We start from the raw sequence: 20,522 nt of genomic DNA, 5'->3' as shown, positions 1-20,522 counted from the left end.
CCGCTCTAGCCCCCGCCCGGCCGCTCTAGCCTCCGCTCCGCTCGCTGGTGGAGGTTCCCGACCGCGCTCGCTCCCGCACCCGGAAGCCTGGCAGAAGAACCAAGGCCCACGGCGGTGGGCGGTGCGTTGGTCAGGCTCGGGCCTCTAGCTCGCCGCTGCGTTGGGACTGCGCAGGCCGGTAACTGCGCACGGCCGGCCGCCCGGAGGCCTGCGCCGTAGCTCTTCCTGGACCCGGGCTCCCAGGACGGCGCCTCCCGGAGTGCAGGGAGCAGGCCGAGGCCGCCGCGTGGGCCTGCGGCGCCCCGCCGCTCTCTCTTCCCCAAGCCCGGCACTCCCACTTGGGCTCCAGGGCCCCACGGCTCACGTGCCCCCAGCCTAAACCGAGTCGTTTTCCCCCGTTTCCCGGCTGAATTAGGTTCTTATTCTCCACAGGTGTGTGCAGTGGCCTCAGGGATCCAGAAAATCTAAGACTGAACCCTCTTCTAACATCCAGTAATGGGGCCCTGGAGCCTGGGCGTACTAGAGTGCCGCGCTTAGGGCTCCTGGTCGCTGGCTTAGCACTTTTTTCTCCAAAGGTGAATATCTCCTATCTGCATCCTCATACTACCGCCTGAGGTGCCATGGCCCCCAAGCCGGGGGCCGAGTGGAGCACAGCCCTGTCCCATCTGGTGCTGGGAGTGGTGTCTCTGCACGCAGCCGTGAGCACAGCCCAGGTGAGTACACTGGGGCTGAGCGGGGGCGCATCCCCATACCTCCCAAACCCGAAGGACCTAGTTTCCTGAATTAGGGAGAGGTTGGTGGGAAGTGCATCTAAGACCAGGTCTCCATGGAAGCCATAAACCCTTTCCTGTTTAAAAGGGTGGCCCCGGCCTCTTTTTCCCACATGTTCTCCCTTCCCTGTGTTGACAGGCAAGTCGAGGGGCTGCTGCTGGCTTCCTGCTCCAGGTCTTGGCTGCCACCATCATGCTGGCCCCAGGGCTGAGCACACATGAAGACTGTCTTGCTGGAGCCTGGGTGGCCACCGTCATCGGCCTGCCCCTTCTGGCCTTCGATTTCCATTGGGTGAATGGGGACCGCTCCTCTGCCAACCTGCTCCTGGGAGGAGGCATGGTGCTGGCAGTGGCTGGTGGCCACCTCAGCCCTGAGGGCCGCTCTGTGGCTGGTCAGGCAATGCTGTTGGTGGTCGCAGTGACCATCCTCATTGTAGCTGTCTTCACGGCCAACACTTATGGGATGTGGGGGGGGACGTTGCTGGGTGTGGCAGGCCTCCTGAGCCGGCTGGAGGAGGACAGGCTGCTGCTGCTACCGAAAGAGGATATCTGTCGCTGGGCCCTGGCTGCAGGCAGCTGGGCTTACTGCCGGGCCCTGCATACACAGCGCCTGCAGTGGGAATGACAGTTGGATACAGCAAGGCAGGGTTTCTGCCCTGCTGAACACTTTCCCTCCCACCTGCCTGCTCCTGGCGCCTTCTCCCCTAGAGGTAGACTCTCCTGAAGTGGGCTTGCTGCACATTCACTGGTCAGGAGCAGAGTCTGGGTGCTGTCCTTTGGCCACGTGTGGGGACTTGCCTAGACCAGAATGAAACAGGGTCCCAGACACGTTTGGGGGACCTGATTCTGGGCTGGACATGGTTGTGGATCCAGAGAAGAGACCTAGTCTCCAATAAATCTTAGGAATTTTGCAGGAATATGGAATCTGCCCATTTTTGAGAGGGATTGAGGGATCCTTCAGTGAGCTTCCTAAGGCCCCTCAGGGCAGCAGCCGGTTACCCTGATAGGGTATGTACTGGAACTAGGATGGGGCCTCATGCAGCCCAGCCTCCTTTCGACCATTGTCAGGAAGACCCCTGGGCTGAGAAGACATAGTCCTGGGCCCTTACTCTCCTGGGACATGGTGGAGTTCCAGATATCCTGTCCTGGCCTGCAGGTGGTCCTCTGGGGCAGTGACCTTCAATAACTGACGGGTAGGGTGGAGGCAGGGCAGGGCTGTACCACAGCCGTTTGAAGAAACGCACATCCTTCCCAGAGTTGATTCGCCTTCCTGTGTACCTCCGGCCTGTGGAAGCCAGCCCTACTCCCTAAGACCTTCCTTTTCCTCGGTGGACCCCTTCAGCCTCTAACCCTAGGGTCAGGAGAGGGGATTCGGACGAGCAGAGGATTAGATTCCGGTGGATTAGGGGTCTGGAGTCCCCTCTCCCGGAAGTCTCTCCGCTTGCTCCTGTGGAGACTTAAGGGGTCCCGCACCCGACAGAGATGGGTAGCCCGCGGGATTTTTCATTTGTCCCCTTCCCCTGCGGGGAGCCGGGCGAGATCCGTAACACACGAGCCTGAGTCTTGGGGGACAAAGACGCAGGCACACTCCGCCGTAGGAGTCGGCAGCTGCCGCTGGCTCGTGGAGGGTGGGTGCTAAGCCGGCGCCGCAGCTCGCGTGGGCCTCCCTGCCCCCAGGTGAGCGTGCCTCCGCGACTCTCGCGGGCCCCGCCCCCTCCCCGCCTACCTTCTGCAGGGGCGGGCCCTCGGAGGCCCTCGCGCTCCCATTGGCTCTGACCCCTGCGCTTTCTCGCCCCAAGCGGCGCTGCCATTGGCCCCGCGCGGGGCTCACGTGACGGGGAAGACGAGGGGGTGGTGGCGGCGGGGCGGGGGGAAGCCCACAGCGAAAACAAAGATGGCGGCCGTGCCGGGGTCGGTGGCCGCGGCTCCAGCGGGGCGACGCGCGGGCCGGGCCCACTGAGGACGGCGGCGGCAGGGAGCGGGGCTGCGGGTCGCGGCGCGGGCGCGGGAGCGGCGGAGGCCGGCACCTACTTCTAGTCGCGGGAGCGGCGCCGGGCATCCGCCCGCGCGGCCGGCCGGTCCCTTATGTCCGGCGGCCGAGGAGGCCGCGGGGCGGCCCGGCCGCGGGGCCCGCCGGGCTCCGTGCCCCGGGTCGGTCGGGTGTTCGACGCGGCCGGGGCGGCCGGATGCGTGTGTCAGTGCGCGCGCTGCGCAGCTGCGCTGGGCGCCTTGCGCCGAGGGCGGGGGCTGGACTCCGGGGCGAGATCGTGGAGGCGGGCTTGGCGGCTCCCGGCCAGTTACGAGGCTGCAAAGGCGAGCCGGCGGACCCCGACCGCGCGCCCAAAGAAGGCGGCGGCCGAGGCGGCGGCGGCGGCGGCGGCGGCCGGCAGCGGGAAACTGGAGGAGCGGCTCTACTCGGTGCTGTGCTGCACCGTGTGCCTGGACCTGCCCAAGGCCTCCGTGTACCAGGTAGGGCCGCCGGCCGACCCCGACCCGGCCCAGCCCGGGGCTGCAGCCCCCGCTGCTGGGCCCCAGGATCCGCGTCTCCTCGGAGCCCAGGCCCGCTGGGCCGGGCGGCCGGGAGCCCTCTCCGGCCCTTACAGCCACTTCCTCGCTCAGCGGAGCTCCAGCGCCTGCTCTGAAGCTCCTCGTTGTCTTTCTCTCGGGGCTTTATTTTCAGCTCGGGACCCCCCTTTTCTGTTTTCTGATCCACGTTAATTCCCAATCTCCGTCGCTTGTCTTCCGATTATCTCTCCTTTTTCTTTTCTAGATTTCCCCACGGTCCTCTCAACACTCTTCCAACCCACACCTTCAAACTGACCCTTACCCCACAACTGCTCCCCGCAACCCACCCGGTCCCAAGCTCCCTGGGCTCAGAGTCCTGTGCTCGAGAGCTTCTTCCCCATTCTTCTGGCAGCCACACCCCCGAGCTTGTCCCTCCATTCCTGAACATCCTATGGACGTCTCCTTTTCTACCTTCCTGGGTGGAAAAATCCTTTCACTTTGTCCATTTCCACTTCATCTTGAAGAACAGCAGAGAGAGGGGATTGCTGCTTGTTGGCATGAACCATTTGCAACAAGCCCCACAGTCTAGGTACCTTCTCCAGTCCCAGGCAAACCCTGGATCCACCTGGACCTGCCATGCCCCACGCTAGGCTCCTGCCCATCTCACCCAGGCCAGGCTTCCTAGGCAGCCAGTGCTCCAGGAGGCCGGCCCACCCCTCCTCCCCCATCTTCACATCCACATGGCAGTTGGACTCAGCCCTTAAGCAATCTAGGGCTGTTTCAGAGGATACCTGGTCCAGGTGGGTTTGACATGACCCTTCCCAGGTAGCAGCAGGGACAAACTCTGGTTGACACCCAGAGGCAGAGTACAGTGTCCCCACCTTCCCTATGTCTTTCCCTCCTTTCAACTCCCCAGTCCTTGTGAGAAATGAAGCAAGTTCCCTGTCAGCTTTCTTTACACTTAGAGGAGCTGGAAGTAGCTAACGGGGCCTTGTTTCCCTGTTTGTGTTTAAACTAGGGACCTGGATGATGAGCTGCTTTTGTAACAGGTGGTGTAGGGCTAGTCTGCGTTGCCATTTCCCCAAACTCTGGATCTCCAAGTCCTCCTTGCTCTGGCATGACCTTGTTGGGAGGATCCCAGTGTGCCTGGATGGGGAGAGATCGCTGGCTCTCACCCACCCTCCTGGGTGTCAGCCACCAGGACCAGCTAGGGGAGCACTTTTCAGAGCCACTGGCTCCCAGAGTTAACAGTTATTTCTTGGCTTTGGCAGTACCTTGGCTTCCAAGACATGCCTGCTCACCAGCTCCCTTTTCCTGGCTCACAACCTTCGATCGTCCCAGGTGGAAGAACTCTCCTTTTTTTGAGACGGAGTCTCACTCTGTCATCCAGGCTGGAGTGAAGTGGCACAATCTCGGCTCACTGTAACCTCCATCTCCCGGGTTAAAGCAGTTCTCCCTACCTCCGCCTCCCGAGTAGCTGGGATCACAGGCACCTGCCACCATGCCCGGCTATTTTTGTATTTTTAGTAGAGACAGGGTTTCGCCATGTTGGCCAGGCTGGTCTTGAACTCCTGACCTTGGGTGATCCGCCCACCTCGGCCTCCCAAAGTGCTGGGATTACAGGCATGAACCACTGTACGCGGCCAGAACTCTTTTTTTCTTGGATCTCGAGGGAGACTCCAATAAGCTAAGCCAATGGTGCGAGGTCACGGGAACAGGGAAGTCTTCTTGTCTCCCCACTGGTGGGTGGGCTGGAGCTGCAGCTGGACCTGGTGATGATGGGCCACATGGTACTGGTCCCTGGTGCACTCTGTCCCCCAGCTCGGCTGGCCCAACACAGAGTGATGGCTCTGCTTCTGACCGGAGCTCCTGGTGACCAGGCCTCTTAGCCTGGCTGGTTCAAACCGGCCTGCACTGTGCAGAGCGGAGTTCTGCCTTGGGTGGCCAGAGGCAGGGAGCTGAGCAGGTGTAATGGAGACCGAAGGCACTGGGGCTGCCCTGGCTGGTGGCCCTCCCTGGCCTGAGGGCTCTGCTTAGTGAATTCCCTGGGAACAGAGCAGCTGAGCGAGGAGTGCTGTGGGCACTGGCCTCCCCAAATGCTGCTGAGAACACCTCCAGGGGGTAGTCCTCTGCTGTGAGTGGTGCCCCCGGAAGGTCAACACAGAGCTGGAGACATGGACTCTTGCCTGCTCTGTTCCCTGGAGAATCTAGGCACAGATGGTGTGGGTCTCTACATGCTGCCTTCTGCATGTCCCTGGTTGGGCCCATGCTGGCCATCACCCCAGCTTGGGCTCGGTCTACCATATTCTGCTAGCCTTCCTTGGTGACCGTGTTGATTGGCTGTCTCGAGCCAGCCAGTGTCAGGAATGCAGTAAGTTCCACCCTCTGTTCCTGCTAGAACGCTTTTCCTGACCCCAGCAGAACACATGGCTCAGGGTGGGCACCAGCCAAGCTGGGGGCTGACTCAGACAGTCCCCGACTCTGGTGAGACGAAGATGGGAGTATCCATGCTGAACCTTGTGTGTTGTGCCTGGCACTGGGGCTGTGGGGGACAATCCCATGGGCCTCTGGAGTTGGCTGGGTCCTCAGTAACTCGAGAGCTTGTCATCCAGATACCAGATGCCACCAGTGCTGGCAGGGAAGCCTCGGGTGGTGCCCCAGGTCTGAGCCCTTGGGCCTGCAGGGCCAACTGACCCACAGGCCTGTGCCTGCACAATGATGCCTCACAGGCTGGGAAACCTGCTTGGGTATCAGACTGAGGCCCTCATGCAAACGGTTTCTGCTACCGCCGAGTCCTGCGTCACGTCAGGCTGGGGCCGCAGCTGGTACAGCAAGACCCAGCTTTGATGTTCTCTGTGTGGGTGTTAGATGTGTCCTGGGTGACTGGCCTGACAAGGTGTACAGCCACCTTCTGGAGTCTCAAGTGGGTGGCAAGAGGGCTGGCAGAGCCAGCAGGGACACCCGTGCAGGAGTTTCTGGCCTGTTCAGGCCGAGCAGGTGGTCGGGTTGCTCCTGCTGGCTCCCTGCTCTGTGGCCCGAGGGCATTGTGGCCTGTTGGCACCTCTGCCCATGGGGCACCTCCTCTGGGAAGACACAGCCTCACTAGTGCCCGGGATGTTGCAGCCGCAACCTCATCCCTGACTTCTCTCCCTCTGATTTGGCCCTTCAGATGAGTCCCAGTGTGGTCCTGCATAAGACAGACCTGGCCCTGACCCTTCCTGCTGATGTCAGCTGAGCCCCTGGGCCTTGGTGCTGGCACCTGGAGGAAGGGACTGCACATTGTTCCCACCCTTCATGGGGCATTTTTTTTTTTTTTTTTTTTTTTTGAGACGGAGTCTCACTCTGTGGCCCAGGCTGGAGTGCAGTGGCCGGATCTCAGCTCACTGCAAACTCCACCTCCCGGGTTTACGCCATTCTCCTGCCTCAGCCTCCCAAGTAGCTGGGACTACAGGCGCCCACCACCTCGCCCGGCTAGCTATTTTGTATTTTTTAGTAGAGACGGGGTTTCACCGTGTTAGCCAGGATGGTCTCGAACTCCTGACCTCGTGATCCGCCCGTCTCGGCCTCCCAAAGTGCTGGGATTACAGGCTTGAGCCACCGCGCCCGGCCTCATGGGGCATTCTTAAGGCGAAAACAAGCTCTCTCGGGTGTAAGGACCGGGCCAAGGCCTCTCAGATGTGTTCCAGCCGCTCCCTCCAACTCAGCCTTGCACAGTGCCCCGCCACTCCCATGCCCTCCTGCCTGAGGTGTCCTCTCCCTGCCCCTGCCCACCTCTTGGGCCCGACAGAGGCAGTGCTCCCACTTTGAGATTTTGTTCTCTCCTTGCTACAAGGATCCCCTCCTGCCCCATCTGACCAGGGTGTGTCCACTCTGTCCTGTGGGTGGTTTGGTGTGTGCACCTGCCCTCCCGCCTGTAGCGCCCATGTCTCTGCCACATCTTGACGGTCCCATTGATAACAGCCCAGGAAGCAGAGATGACTCCTCTCTGCCTGAGCCTCACACCCCCAGCCAGCCCAACAGTGCGCAGTTCTATGGGGATGGAGTCACCATCCACATGTCCAAGGAGCTTCGGGCCCCTCTTCCCCAGTCTCCTGGGCAGCAGTACAGGACTGCAGCTGACTTGCTCTTTGCGGTGATGAAAGTGGCAGAAAAGAAAGATCCTTGTAAATATGTCTGCTTAGGTATTTAAAACTCACAGGAGCAAGGAAGAGTTTCTGGAATTTGGCTGATTGAGAATTTTTATTTTCTGTGGTGGTTATCATTTGAGTTACTTTTAGATCTAAGCAGCCTTGTTCTGAATGTGAGCCTGACTCTGGGTATTGACTGGCCCCCGTTTGAGGTCTGACAGCAGTAGCAGGTGAGGGACTTCAAATCCAGCCTGGGCAGAGGGTTCGAGTCCTGGCTTCACACTTAACCAGCTGTGTGGCCTTGGACAATGTGCCGGTCCCTCTCAGACCCATGTTTGATCCAGGAGGTCAGGGGCCAAGCATGGGGGGTGTGTCCTGAAGCACCACTGGCCCTGGTGGGGCCTGCATGCGGATGGCAGAGGAAGGGGGACCTCCATCTGGCTGAGCAGCGCTTTTGTGGTTTGTGCCACAGGGAAGCCCTTCGGCTGCATTTTGGCTCTGACAACCTCTGTCAAGGGCCGGTGGGTCCCTGAGCCCTAGGTGAGTGAGGGCACTGCTCCCATGGGCCTGGGCACTGTGCCATCCTCCAGTGGGAAACAGGAGGTCCCCAGGGTCTGAGGGAACCATGCAGTCCAGGCTCAAAAAGGTTCCTACGAGGCCAGCTGACCACAGGGACCTTGGGACCACCAGAAAGTCGTGGGGGCCCTCGGCTGGGGGACAGGGTCAGGGCTCCTTCTTGAGCCTGTCCAGCTCCCCTTTAACCCCAGGGAAGAAGTAGCTCAAGTGGAGACCCTGGGTCTGCATGAGCTGCCTGTAGCCGGCAGGGGGGAGGGCTGGGTGCTGTCCTGAGGATGCAGGTGCAAATGGCCATTTCTGGACCACCTGTGTGTATCAGCATCTGCAGAGGGGCCTGGGGTCTGGCTCCTGGGGTTGGCAGCCCCAGCGGCTCTGCCATGGCTGCCCGAGGTGGTGATACTTCCTCTGTGCCTGCTGGGTGTGGGGCAGTGCCACCTTGTCCATTCCCACCTCAGCAGCACAGAATGAAGCTGGTCCTATACTCATCATCTGTGCATGTGAGGAAACTGAGGCCCCAAGAGGAGAGCCCAGGGTCATACTACTGGTGACCTGTGGGCTGGGGTCTGAGCCTAGCACTGTGGCTTCAAGCCCACATCTGCCCTAGGAGGGGCCAGGAGGCCCTGTGATGTTATCCTGTGATGACAGTCCACTGTGATGTCATTCCCTCGTGGTAGCATTACCTGCAATGTCACCCCGTGACATCATTTCCCCCATGTGACGTCATTCCCGTGATGTCACCGTATGTTACTGTCCCCTGTGATATCGCCCCTATGATGTCATCCCCCATGTCAGTCCCCCATCATGTCAGTTCCCCACAATGTCATCCCCTGTGATGCCAATACTCCCTCTGATGTCAACCTCCTGATGTCAGTGTGATGTCAGTCTGCCATGATGTCATCCCCCTTTGATATCATCTGTGTGATATCATTCTGATGTCACCCTCATGATGCCATTCTCCTGTGATGTCATGCTCCTGTGATGTCAGTCTCCCACGATGTCACCCCGTGATGTCATCCCCATGTGACATCACCCCGTGATGTCTTCCCCCATGATGTCACCCCCATGATGTCATCCTTGGTTGTGGGGGAGTGTGGGATCCCCTCCTCTCCCCTCCCGTGGGGTCTTCTTGGCTGGTGGTGAGAGGTGGCCTGGCCTGGGTGCTGCAGCAGCTGCTCTTGAAGGTGCCTGGGCTCTTGGGGGCCTTGGCCCATGCCATCCCCTGGACTATGCGGAGCCCTCCAGGGCCCAGCTTCTGTCGGGTGGTGGGCACAAGTCAGAATCAAGTGCATCTGACCAGATGCTGCCAGGGCCAAGGATGCACCTGCCTGTGGCCTGGCCTTGGTGTGGAGCCAGAGTCTTGTGCAGGGGCTGAGGGGACCCACATGGTGGGGAAGGCTCTGGAGCTTGTGACGAGTGACTGTCCTGCTGTGGACAGACCTCCTGGGCTGAGTGTTGGTCGGGCCGGGGCCGTGCACCTGGAGGGTGTCCCTTGACCAGTGAGGAGGGTCTGGGGGTGGGTGTGGCTGTGTCCCTTGGCTGCTGGGCCAGTGTGGTCCAGGGCACCTTAGGGACTCCCTGTGTTCTGACTTGAGTGGCAGGCACCATTGCGGCTGAAGGGGCAGTGGCCCTGTGTCTCCTCAGAGCTTGCAGTTCCTCTCGGAGGCCCAGAGGGAGCCAGAGGAGGGCAGGGTCACTGCTGCCTCCCCATGGTATGGAATTGACTGAGCCCATGCTGCGGTCTGGAGGCCCCAAAGGAATGAGGCCTATGGCCAGGGACTGGCCCAGGAGCTGGGGTAGCTTTCGGGGGAGAGGCTGGCAGTGCTGGGAGGTAAGTGGTGATGTGCTCGGTAGCTTCAGTGCTCCCTTGGGAGGGTCCAGGACTCCACCTCGAATCTTCCTGGGCTATCCAGAGCCAGGAAGAGAGGCCAGATGGCCTTAGTGGGTGGGATCAGGTGCTCCAGCCCTGCCTGGAACTCCCTTGGGGGCTGGGCCACAGCCAAGAGGAGTACCCTTGTGCCTGTGCTCAGGCCACACTGCACGTGCAGAGCTGGGCCCAGAACCTCGTCCAGGGGACCCGGGCAGTCTCATCAGGAGGTGTCTAGAGCTGGCCACATGGAGTGGCACACCTCCAGGGTTGGGGGGCTGTGAGAAGGCAGTGGCGTGGGCCCTGGGTCTGTGCCTCCCGTGGGACAGCTGCTTCAACAGCGTCTGTGCCCATTTCTGCCCAGAGTCCATCCACCACTGACCCCTGGACTTAGCTGGTAGATTTTCACATGTTCTCCTGGGGCAGGCCTCAGCTTGTCCCCACCCCAGTCAGAGCCAGACTCAGGCAGCTGTGTATGTTTTAATTATTTATTTATTTATTCATGAGACAGAGTCTTACTCTGTCTCCCAGGCTGGAGTGCAGTGGCGCCATGTCAGCTCACTGCAGCCTCCGCCTCCCGGGTTCACGCCATTCTCCTGCCTCAGCCTCCCGAGAAGCTGAGATTATAGGCATGCACCACCATGCCTGGTTAATTTTTGTATTTTTAGTAGAGACGGGGTTTCACCATGTTGGCCAGGCTGGTCTTGAACTCCTGACCTCAGGTGACCTGCCTGCCTCGGCCTTCTAAAGAGCTGGGATTACAGGTATGAGCCACTGCCTGTCATTTTAATTTTTAACCAAACTGAGAACTTGAGGATTGAATGCAGGTAATGGGTGGTGGTCATGTGGAGGTGGATTCCATGAAAAAGGGGCTTTGTCCCCACTGTGGGTTCTCCACATGTAGGTCCTTTGACTCCGCAGACCTTAGGCCTGGTTCACAGGTGCTGAGCACACAGCCCAGCATCTGGCCGCTCCTTAGCTTGGGGTGCACAGGCCGCTGAAGCAATAGGGTGGCAGCTCGGGCTTACCAGGGCCCCACATGTGCAGGGGTGGCCTCCCAGCACCACCAGGCAGGGCCCTGTGAGTGTCCCCTCCCTGACACACACCTTGTAGAGAGGCTGGGCCTGGGCAGGCCCCTCTGCTGCACTACATCCCATTCTCAAGAGGGTCCCAGGTCTCAAAGGAAGCCTGTGGCCCAGTGGCTTTCTGGAGGTTTTCATGGCTGGCAAGCCTGGGCCAGCTGCTGGAGAGGCATCAGGACAGGAGCAACTCTGCTGACTGCTCCCCTCAGTGAGCTGTGAGTCTTTAGCTGGAAGGCACATCACATCCCTGTCACTCCTGTCTGGCCCTGGAATGCCTCAGCCTGCACATCCCACTCCAGCCAGGGCTGTGGGAGCTGTGTCTGCTCAGGTACAAAAGGCTTTGTTTGCTCTTGGACCTCTTGGTTCTGGTCTGGGCTTCCCGCCTCCCATGCTGGGAGCCCCCACGGGCTGGGACCACAGCTTGCTGAGTGTCTCTCAGTGGCACCAAGTGGATGCTCGAGGCTTATGCTGAGGGAGTGAGAGCCAGGATGGGCCACTGGCTGTGCTGGGAGCCCCCACGGGCTAGGACCGCAGCTTGCTGAATGTCTCTCGGTGGCACCAAGTGGACGCTCGAGGCTTATGTTGCGGGAGTGAGAGCCAGGATGGGCCACTGGCCGTGCTGGGAGCCCACACAGACAGGGAGCCCAGCGGGAGGTGCCCTGCTCCTGCCAGCCCTGGTTACCCCAGCAGGCTGGGCACCCACTCAGAGCCCCCACTCCCACTCGCACTCCCCAGGCACTCCCTGTGTGCTCACCTGCCCTTGTCCTGGGCCAGCTTGGCTCCTGCCTTCCAGCTCTGAGGAGGCCTCTGCAGGTAGCCGACCTCCCTGGATGGGGGGACAGCTGCCTCCTCTCACCTGGGCTCCCTGGGGAGGGCTGGAATAGAAGGGCCAGGCTAGGCTGGTCCTCTCAGGACCTCTCTGAGCCAGGTCCTCTCAACCCAGGATGAATGGCCTTTGTGAAGACCCAGAGAACATCCCTGCCCCAGTGTGGGAGCCGTGTCCGCTCCCCACCTGACAGTGTTGGCCAAGAGCCCAGCGTTTCTGGAGGGCTCCCAAACTCTGGACCTGTAGGGGAGTCAGGGCAGTCGCTGGTCCCTAAGAGAAAAGCCTGGCTCTAAGCCTCAGGTGGCTGCACCCATCACTGCCAGGGCCAGCTGTCGCCTCTGTGAGCTGATGAGTCCTTGCTCTTAGGACCTCTAATCTCTGCAAGAACCCAAGCTGACTCTGTCTGTCTCTCCTGAGCAGCTCTCAGTGTTCACCACACTCCAGCACGACTCGGGACAGGCACGTGCGCCCCTCTGCACTAGCTGGAGTCCCTCAGGACGCCTGGTCGGAGCTGACAGGCATGGGCGGGTGTGTGCGAGCATGAGCCCGCAGGTCTGTGAGCTTCGTCTCCCTTTCCTTCTTCGCAGTGTACTAATGGTCACTTGATGTGCGCTGGCTGTTTTATCCACCTACTAGCAGATGCCCGGCTGAAGGAGGAGCAGGCCACGTGCCCCAATTGTCGTTGTGAGATCAGTAAGAGCCTCTGCTGCCGGAACCTGGCCGTGGAAAAAGCCGTGAGCGAGCTGCCTTCAGAGTGTGGCTTCTGCCTGCGCCAGTTTCCCCGCTCCCTCCTGGAGAGGCACCAGAAAGAGGAATGCCAGGACAGGTAACTGAGGGGTCAGGGGCTCAGCCTCACAGGCAGGGCCCAAGACTACTGGAAGCCCACCCTGGTGCAGCAGGGCCCTGTGCAGGGTGGTCTGGCCGTCCCTGCTGCCTGGGCCTCGGGGGCCACCCATGTAGCCCAGCGATGGCCCTGGGGGAGGGTGCCTGCACAGGATGGGGACAGGCGGGTTCTGCGTCTAGTTGTTATCCAGATATGAACCTAGCCTTCCAGCGCTCTTTGTGACTGTGGGGGAGCCCCTTGAAGGGCCCACGACAGCGTGTCCAACACAGGACCGCGGGGAGCTTGGTGTGAGGCTACACTGCCCATGGCTACCCATCCAGTGGAGGCAGCCACCAAGTCTCCTGCAGTGAGGCTGTACAGGACCGCCACTGCCAAGCAGAGGAGAGAACCACGCCTCGGTGCAGGGCATGCGGGCTCAAGCTTGCACTGTTCCTTCTCCTCTCTCTCCCTGTTACTGCCTATCTCCTTCTTCTCCACACACTGCCACTCTGACTTCATCCTGGGGGCTGGGCTCACAGTTACGTGTGTCCTGCAGGAAGGGGTTCTTAGCTGGATGGAAGCCATGTGGGAGGACAGCTTGTTGCAGCCACCTGTTCGGGGCTCAGGCTGTGAGTCATGTGCCTGCCTCCCCCAGGGTAACCCAGTGCAAGTACAAACGCATCGGCTGCCCATGGCACGGCCCCTTCCATGAGTTGACAGTGCACGAAGCTGCATGTGCCCACCCGACCAAGACAGGCAGTGAGCTGATGGAGATCCTGGATGGGATGGACCAGAGCCACCGCAAGGAGATGCAGCTGTACAACAGCATCTTCAGCCTGCTCAGCTTCGAGAAGATCGGCTACACAGGTGAGGCGCCCCGCCGCCTGCTGCATGCCACACAGGTGTGGGCGTGGGGGGCTGGCAGCCAGGAGCCTAGGGGCAGCAGGCTCTGGGCACTGGGCACTGACGGCACCAGACGGCTGGGCTCTGGACAAGCTCCCGGTGGACAGGAGGACACCTCAGGCAAGAAGACAGGCCGGAGACTGAGCAGAAGGAGAGGCCGAGGCAGACCCCAGGTGCACACCTGTGTGGCTCTCATGGCAGCCCCGCCCACCTGTCCTCCCCACCCTGGCTTCACCACCCCCGCAAGGTGGCATCTCACTGTGGGGCTCCACAGCCTCAAAACAGTCAGGGTCTAACCAGAAAGCGAGCGGGTCTCAGGGGGCCTGGGAGCCAGGGGCCTGCCCCTCGGACCCTGGAGCGAGAAGAGCACCTGCCGAGTGAGGTCCTGCCTACAGGCAGTCACGCCCCGGCCGTGGGCCTCTCAAGGCTGGCACGAAGCTGTGCAGGGACAGGGCTCCAGAACAAGCTGAGGGTGCCCGACTCAAACTGTAGAACCGGGAGTGGACACCCACAGACGCACGGGCTGGATGCGTGCGCAGGCACACTGGATCTCTGGGCCACTGCCACCGCCTTTGAACATGTCGGGGAGCAGGAGCCAGGCCAGAGTCTGGCCCAGAGGACAGCAAGAAGCACCTGTTGATACTGGGGCCACTGGAGGAAGCTCCGTCCCTCTACTCTCAGCCCACACCAGGCGGCCAGCTCAGAGCACCAGGCATGGCGCAAGCAGGGCAGTCGTGGGCAGCCAGTCTCGCCCTGCTGCCTGGACTGTGCCCAGCGGGATGTGGGCCCAAGCAGGCCAGAGAGGCTGAGGGCCTGGGGTCTCTGCGGCAGCCACAGTCTGTGGTGAGTAGCAGCCTTAGCTGTCCTGGAGATACCAGGGCCTCGTGGAGTCTAGGCAGGCTGGGGCACTGTGGCTGCGGCCGTGGCCAGGTGGGAAGCCCCATTCATGCAGGAAAGACTGGCCACCTGGGAACCCACGCCTCCGCGGAGGGACTTGCCGGCCACAGGCTGTGGGCTGCCCAAGAGGACTATGCAGGCAGGGCTGCCTGCTGACTGGCAGCTCCGGATCAGGCCTGGCGCCCTTGGACCTGGTGCTCCCCTCGGGCAGGGCTGGGTGCCGCAGCCGCCTGCTGGCTTTTCTGGCAGCTCCTCTGTATCAGAACCAATAAAGTGCACTTGTTCTCGGAACCGCATCCTGTCTGTGTGTCTGCTTACCCCGCCCTGGGGGACACCCGGGACTCGGGGCGACGAGGGAGGCCAACGTGGGTCGGGCACGCCTGGGGTGTGGCCTGACACGTGCAGCCTCTGGACTCTCTCCAGCTAATCCATGTTGATTCTGTTTGTAGTCGTTCCCCTCAAAGCTTGTGTGCGCCTCCATTTGCCATAGTTGCGTTTGGCTTGCTTGTGACAAGCAGAGCTCGGTGCCCGGGTAAGTTGCCTTCCTCCCCGGCTGAGCCTGCGCTCGGCCTGGTCAGGGAAGGCGTTGCTGCCCAGCCCTGCCCACACTAACAGCTGGCTCTTTCCGGCCCTGTCTGTCTCCACAGAGGTCCAGTTCCGGCCGTACCGCACAGATGACTTCATCACGCGCCTGTACTACGAGACACCCAGGTTCACAGTGCTGAACCAGACGTGGGTCCTGAAGGCTCGCGTCAATGACTCGGAGCGCAACCCCAACCTGTCATGCAAGCGTACGCTCTCCTTCCAGCTCCTCCTCAAGAGCAAGGTCACGGCGCCACTGGAGTGCTCCTTCCTGCTGCTCCAGGGCCCCTACGACGACGTGAGGATCAGCCCTGTCATCTACCACTTCGTCTTCACCAACGAGAGCAACGAGACGGACTACGTGCCACTGCCCATCATTGACTCCGTGGAGTGCAACAAGCTGCTGGCCGCCAAGAACATCAACCTGCGGCTCTTCCTGTTCCAGATACAGAAGTAGGGCGGGGCCTCAGGACGCCCAAGGAGCTGACGGGCAGCATCCCGGCACCGCTGCCCTGTCCACCTGGCTGGCAGCTGCTTCATGGGACTATCGGATCATTTTAGCAGAGGAGGAGAACGAACGAAGCCAACACAGGGCGAGTCTGCATGTGTGCGTGACAGGACCCCCGCCTCCGGCTCACCCCCCCCACCCCGCCTCCCCTCCTTCCAAGGGCCGCCAGAGGCTGGGCTGACCCGAAGAGGAGATGGTGCACCAGGCGCCCCGAGGCTCAGAGACGGTGGCAGCAAGGAGGCCGAGAGGCACAGCAACCCTGCCCCAGCCCTTCGGTGCAGTCAGGCGGCAGTGCTGCTCCGTCCCTGCGGGTTCCGGCCGGGCGCGGGGGCCTTGCTGACGTCAGACGGGATATCCGAATATCTGATAGCAATTAAAAGGCAGCCTTGTTTCGTACTTTCTGTTTTGTTCGAGGGGAAGGCATGGCTGTGAATGGACAGCTTGGGAGCTTTGGTTTGGCCTGGGGGTCAGAGCCTGCCCCGTCCCCATCTCTGCCCGCACATGCCCCCCGAGGAAGACTCAGAGACACTGCCTCCCCCTACACTCTGTCATGGGGTCCTAAGACTGAGGCTTGGGCAGGGAGATCCAGGTAGGGTTGGGGCTGCCCTGGCCAGCTGGCCACTCCCAGGGAGACAGGACTCAGCCACAGGACTCAGCAGAGATTTTCGGAAAGCAGGGTGAAATTGTCTCTTCCCAGGAAAAAGATTAAACTCCTTGCAGGCTCTTCGATAAGTTACACAATTTTAGTGAGAAAGAGTCTATTTACTGTAGATTCAGCCTTGAGGGCCCAGCGTCCCCAGGCTGTGCGGAAAGCTTGGGTCAGTGCTTGGGTGCCTGGCTGGGTGAGAGTCTGAGGGGTGTCCCCCATGCTGCTCTCGGGGTCCTGATGCTGGCCCTGCATTCAGGGCTCGCTTCAGAGGTCAGAGGTTGGAAAGCTTCTCACCTTGAGGAGGTGGGCCCTTCCCATCCTCACCGTGGCTGCCCCCTGATACGCCCTGTGGTGGCTGAGCAGGGCTAGCTTAACAGGGTGGGAAGGAACCCTGTCTGGAGGAGTGAGCCCTGGTCCTTTCTTCCCCTGGGACTCTCAGGGCTACTGGGAAGGGTACAGCTTGCTTCCCCCACGTTTGCTTAGGAGATGTGGCTCTTCCCTGACAGCTTTTTGTTGCTTCAGTACCAAAGAACTGGTTTTCTCTGCTCCAGTCAAGTGCATTCACATGCCTCACAGCAGCCCCACCCGCCCCACCTGGCTGCCGGGGCCTGGCCCGCATTGTCCTGTGCTTTCCTCCTCACGGGTCGAGGGCTGAGAAATGGAGAGAAGGAGCTGGGGGGCAGAATGCAAGTGCCATCATCCGGGCGGCTGACCATGGCACAGCCCAGCATGACCCTCCCAGCCAGCTCTTCCCTCCTGGGCTGCCGCACTGCCCCTCACAGGCTGCAAGTTTCTGGGCTTTTTCTGAGAATCCCGTGGGTTTCTACTCCCAGGCCAGGCCGTGTGGCCTGCTGGGAGTGCCTCGCTGCCAGAGCCTTATATCCTACAAAGCTGATGTGGCCTGGCCACCAAGGGCATGGGAAGGCCCCATGGTTGGTTTTCTGTTGTCCACAAAGAAAGACCCCACCCAGCCCCCAGCACATCCTTGGGAGCAGCTGCCTCTGACTCGGGCACCCCCAGGGCTGCGATTTGGGGCTGCCCTCCGCCATGCTGCACCCACAGGCACAGAGGGATGGGCTATGGCTCCACATCTCCGTGTCTTTGGAAGCCCGACGCCCTCTTGGGTAGTGTTTCTGGGTCCAAGGTGATGGTGTGGGGGGCATGGGTGGGGCAGGCTTGCCCTGTCACCTGTTTGGGTGCATGTGTGAAAGACTGACTCAATGGAGGGACAGGCTCCAGCGTGTCTCTCGGGTGGGGAAGGTGGGAGGCTTGTTCTTCATGGGTTCATCCAGGCTGGGATGCCAGGGGCCTGGAGGCAGCACATCTCTGCAGGTTGGGGGGCCACATGGAGAAAGGAGACCTGGGGCTGGTTGAGGTCCTGCAGCCCCACATGCACAGTCCTGGGGCAACCAGTCCTGTGGGAGTTCAGGACAGGAGGGCTGGCCTGAGAGGGTAAGGGCAGTGTCCACACAAGGCCCTTCAAGATGTGGGTGCCTCAAGTCTGCAAACGCGGCCCAGTGTCCTCAGCAGGGCATCTGCCCCGTGACCATGACGTGCAGCAGCTGAGCCTTACGACCTGGGGGAGCCAAGCACCTGGGAGGACCACAGTGTGTCCTCAGCCACCGGGCACTGGCACACAGGCTTCCCATGGCATTGTCAATGTGGGCCACACATGATGGGGCCGCCACACACACGGCTTGTGTTCAAGACCCTGAGACATCTTGGCATCCCGACCTGCTCCTTTGTCATCTCGGAGGATGGGGGCGTGGGGGTCCAGACTCCGCAGAAGTGGGGCGGCATAGCCTAACCCGGGCCCCACATTTCTCTCTCCCTTGTCTCACCCCCACACCCTGGTGAGCACCACATCCCTCAATTTGCCCAGAGTGAGACATTTACCAACATAATAAAAATAGGCCAGGCACAGTGGGTCACGCCTATAATCCCAGCATTTTGGGAGGCCAAGGCAGGCGGATGACCTGAGGTCAGGAGTTTGAGACCAGCCTGACCAACATGGTGAAACCCCATCTCTACTAAAAATACAAAAATTAGCTGGGCGTGGTGAGGGGTGTCTGTAATCCCAGCTATTCAGGAGGCTGAAGCAAGAAGAATCACTTGAACCCAGGGGGCAGAGGTTGCAGTGAGCTGAGGGCCTGCCATTGCACTCCAGCCTGGGTGACAGAGTGAGACTCCATCTCAAAAAACAAAAACAAAAATTAGCTGGGCATAGTGGTGGGCATCTGTAATCCCAGCTACTCAAAAGGCTGAGGCAAGAGAATCACTTGAACCTGAGAGAAGGAGGTTGCAGTGAGCCCGGATCACGCCATTGTACCCCAGCCTAGGCGACAAGAGAAACTGGATTGTCTCTGAAGGGGAATTGGGCTTCCAGGAGCTGGGCTGTCCTGTGGACCCTGGGGCTGGAGGGGATACTTAATCGTTGTCCAGGTAGCTCAGGGAGCCCCTCTGGTATCCAAGTCACCCTGTCTTCAGTTGTTCATTTGAGTCCTCTGCTTCTGAATCTCACTCTCCACTCCCTCCCTCAAGCCTCACTGTGCCCCTCGCACACCTCACCAGCTTGCCCGCCAAGTAGTTGCCTTGGCTCAGAGCCATGCTTTGGATGGGCGAGGGGGTGGCAGTGCAGGCCTCCACAACCTGTCCTCACACCCAGGCCTGCCTGGATTTCCTGCCTCCTGCACCTTGGCCTGCACAGGTGTGCAGGCTTGGCCTAGTCCCATCCCTGCAGCCTTGGAGGCACTGAGGCCCAAATCTGCCCAGTCCTGGGGCCACGCCAGGAGGCCCCGGTGGCAGCCTTTACTGGACCCAGGGACCTGTCAGTGCGTCATGCCACTCTCTCCCCAACAGACCTCTCTGGCTGTTTTGCCCAATGACTTGCTGTAATTACGATGGAAATTAACCCATCTATCTTCCACTCTTTCTGAGGCTCCTCAGTTGAACTCTATGCACCCAGCCCCTCTGGGGCCTCTGGAAAACCAGTCACCGGACCGGAGTGCAGTGCTGGGTGTGCTGTGTAGCTGGGAGTCAGAGACTCAAGCAAGGCATGGCAGGCATTTAGTCCTCTAGGTCATGGGGGACAGCAAGGGTATTTTAGAGGCCTGGGTGCCCCATATCATAGAACTCTAGACATAATTTTGCAGTCGTTTTCTCTCTTCCTTTTTTCTTTTGAGACGGAGTCTCGCTCTGCCGCCCAGGCTGGAGTGCAGTGGCCCGATCTCGGCTCACTGCAAGCTCCGCCTCCCAGGTTCACACCATTCTCCTGCCTCAGCCTCCCGAGTAGCTGGGACTACAGGCACCCGCCATACGGCCGACTAATTTTTTGTATTTTTAGTAGAGACGGGGTTTCACCGTGTTAGTCACCATGGTCTCGATCTTCTGACCTCGTGATCTGCCCGCCTTGGCCTCCCGAAGTGTTAGAATTACAGGCGTGAGCCACTGCGCCTAGCCCTCTCTTCCTTTCTTTCCTTTCCTCCTTCCCTCCGTTTCTTTTTTTTAAATAAAAATGGGGTATCGGGCTGGACGTGCTGGCTTAGGCCTGTAATACCAGCACTTTGGGAGGCCGAGGTAGGCAGATCACGAGGTCAGGAGTTTGAAACCAGCCTGGCCAGCATGGTGAAACCCCGTTTCTACTAAAAATGCAAAAATTAGCCGGGCATGCTGGCATGTGCCTGTAGTCCCAGCTACTTGGAAGGCTGAGGCAGGAGAATCGCTTGAACTCAGGAGGCGGAGGTTGTGGTGAGCCGATATCACACCATTGCACGCCAGCCTGGGCAACACAGCGAGACTCACACACACACACGCACACACACACAAAAAGATGGGGGTCTCACTATGTTGCCCAGGCTGGTCTCCAACTGCTAGGCTCAAGCGATCCTCCTGACTGCACCTCCCGAGGCGCTTGGATTACAGTGCGGGCCACTGCGCCCGGGCTACTTCTGCAGCTTAAGCACAGGTTCACTGACTCTTCCGAGAATGCAGCTAACATACACGTTGCTGAAACAGTACTTGTTCACTACGGAAAGCACATTCCCCTACCAGAACAATCCCTTGGGGCCGAGTCCCCACATGTGACCCACTGCGTTCTGTGGAGGAGGAGTGCACCTTATTCCGTCCCCACAGCCAAATGCTCGTGAATGTATCGTCAGTCTTCTATCTGGACCCTACGTGCGTTTTTCACAGTTGAGCGTGTGAGCAGGCTGTGTGTGTGAATTTCAGGAGGAATTGGGGCGGCGGTACAGCTCGTCCACCTTGAGAGGCGAGGGCGGCACGCGGGCTGCAGTCCAGAAGACCCCACCCAGGGCGCGCTGCGACCCCGGCCTCCTGGGTCCCCGCCTCCTGCGAGGAGGAACGGGGTCCCCATCAGGCACTCCCCGGGCCGGGCAGAGGGCTCCACGCACG

The 20,522-nt window shown here is 60.4% G+C and overlaps 2 protein-coding genes across 6 annotated transcripts in view; one reads left to right on the top strand and one right to left on the bottom strand.

Annotated features, from left to right (window-relative positions):
- Window positions 1-622, bottom strand: part of KIFC2 (kinesin family member C2) — a 9,211-nt gene extending 8,589 nt beyond the window's left edge. The window contains exon 1 of the mRNA XM_017883382.1: window positions 608-622. Within this exon, the coding sequence (XP_017738871.1) occupies window positions 608-622 (15 nt within the window). The remainder of the gene's footprint in view (window positions 1-607) is intronic.
- On the top strand, window positions 7-16,199 carry ZFTRAF1 (zinc finger TRAF-type and ring finger containing 1). Of its 5 annotated transcripts, none has more exons than XM_017883526.1 (5): window positions 10-432; window positions 576-713; window positions 12,338-12,576; window positions 13,229-13,440; window positions 15,021-16,199. In XM_017883526.1, the coding sequence occupies exons 2-5, from the start codon at window positions 621-623 to the stop codon at window positions 15,410-15,412; spliced, it is 936 nt and encodes a 311-aa protein (XP_017739015.1). In that variant the 5' UTR covers window positions 10-432; window positions 576-620; the 3' UTR covers window positions 15,413-16,199. The 5 variants fall into 5 exon arrangements, with proteins under 5 accessions (XP_017739018.1, XP_017739015.1, XP_017739020.1 ...); XM_017883531.1 differs by adding an exon at window positions 910-1,062 and having other exon boundaries at window positions 10-713; XM_017883527.1 differs by having other exon boundaries at window positions 11-178; window positions 433-713.
- The last annotated feature ends 4,323 nt before the right edge of the window (window positions 16,200-20,522 follow it).

This window comes from Rhinopithecus bieti, unplaced genomic scaffold, assembly GCF_001698545.2.
Source record: "Rhinopithecus bieti isolate Rb0 unplaced genomic scaffold, ASM169854v2 scaffold_13617, whole genome shotgun sequence".
NCBI lineage: Eukaryota > Metazoa > Chordata > Mammalia > Primates > Cercopithecidae > Rhinopithecus > Rhinopithecus bieti.
The sequence above is the reverse complement of the archived record's forward strand: the minus strand, read 5'-3'. Positions and strand labels throughout refer to the sequence as shown.

Coding starts and splice junctions, on each gene's coding strand:
- ZFTRAF1 (XM_017883531.1), top strand. CDS start 621: ATGGCCCCCAAGCCGGGGGCCGAGTGGAGCACAGCCCTGTCCCATCTG. Junction 714..909: donor CAGCCGTGAGCACAGCCCAG/GTGAGTACACTG, acceptor CTGTGTTGACAG/GCAAGTCGAGGGGCTGCTGC. Junction 13,441..15,020: donor CGAGAAGATCGGCTACACAG/GTGAGGCGCCCC, acceptor CTGTCTCCACAG/AGGTCCAGTTCCGGCCGTAC.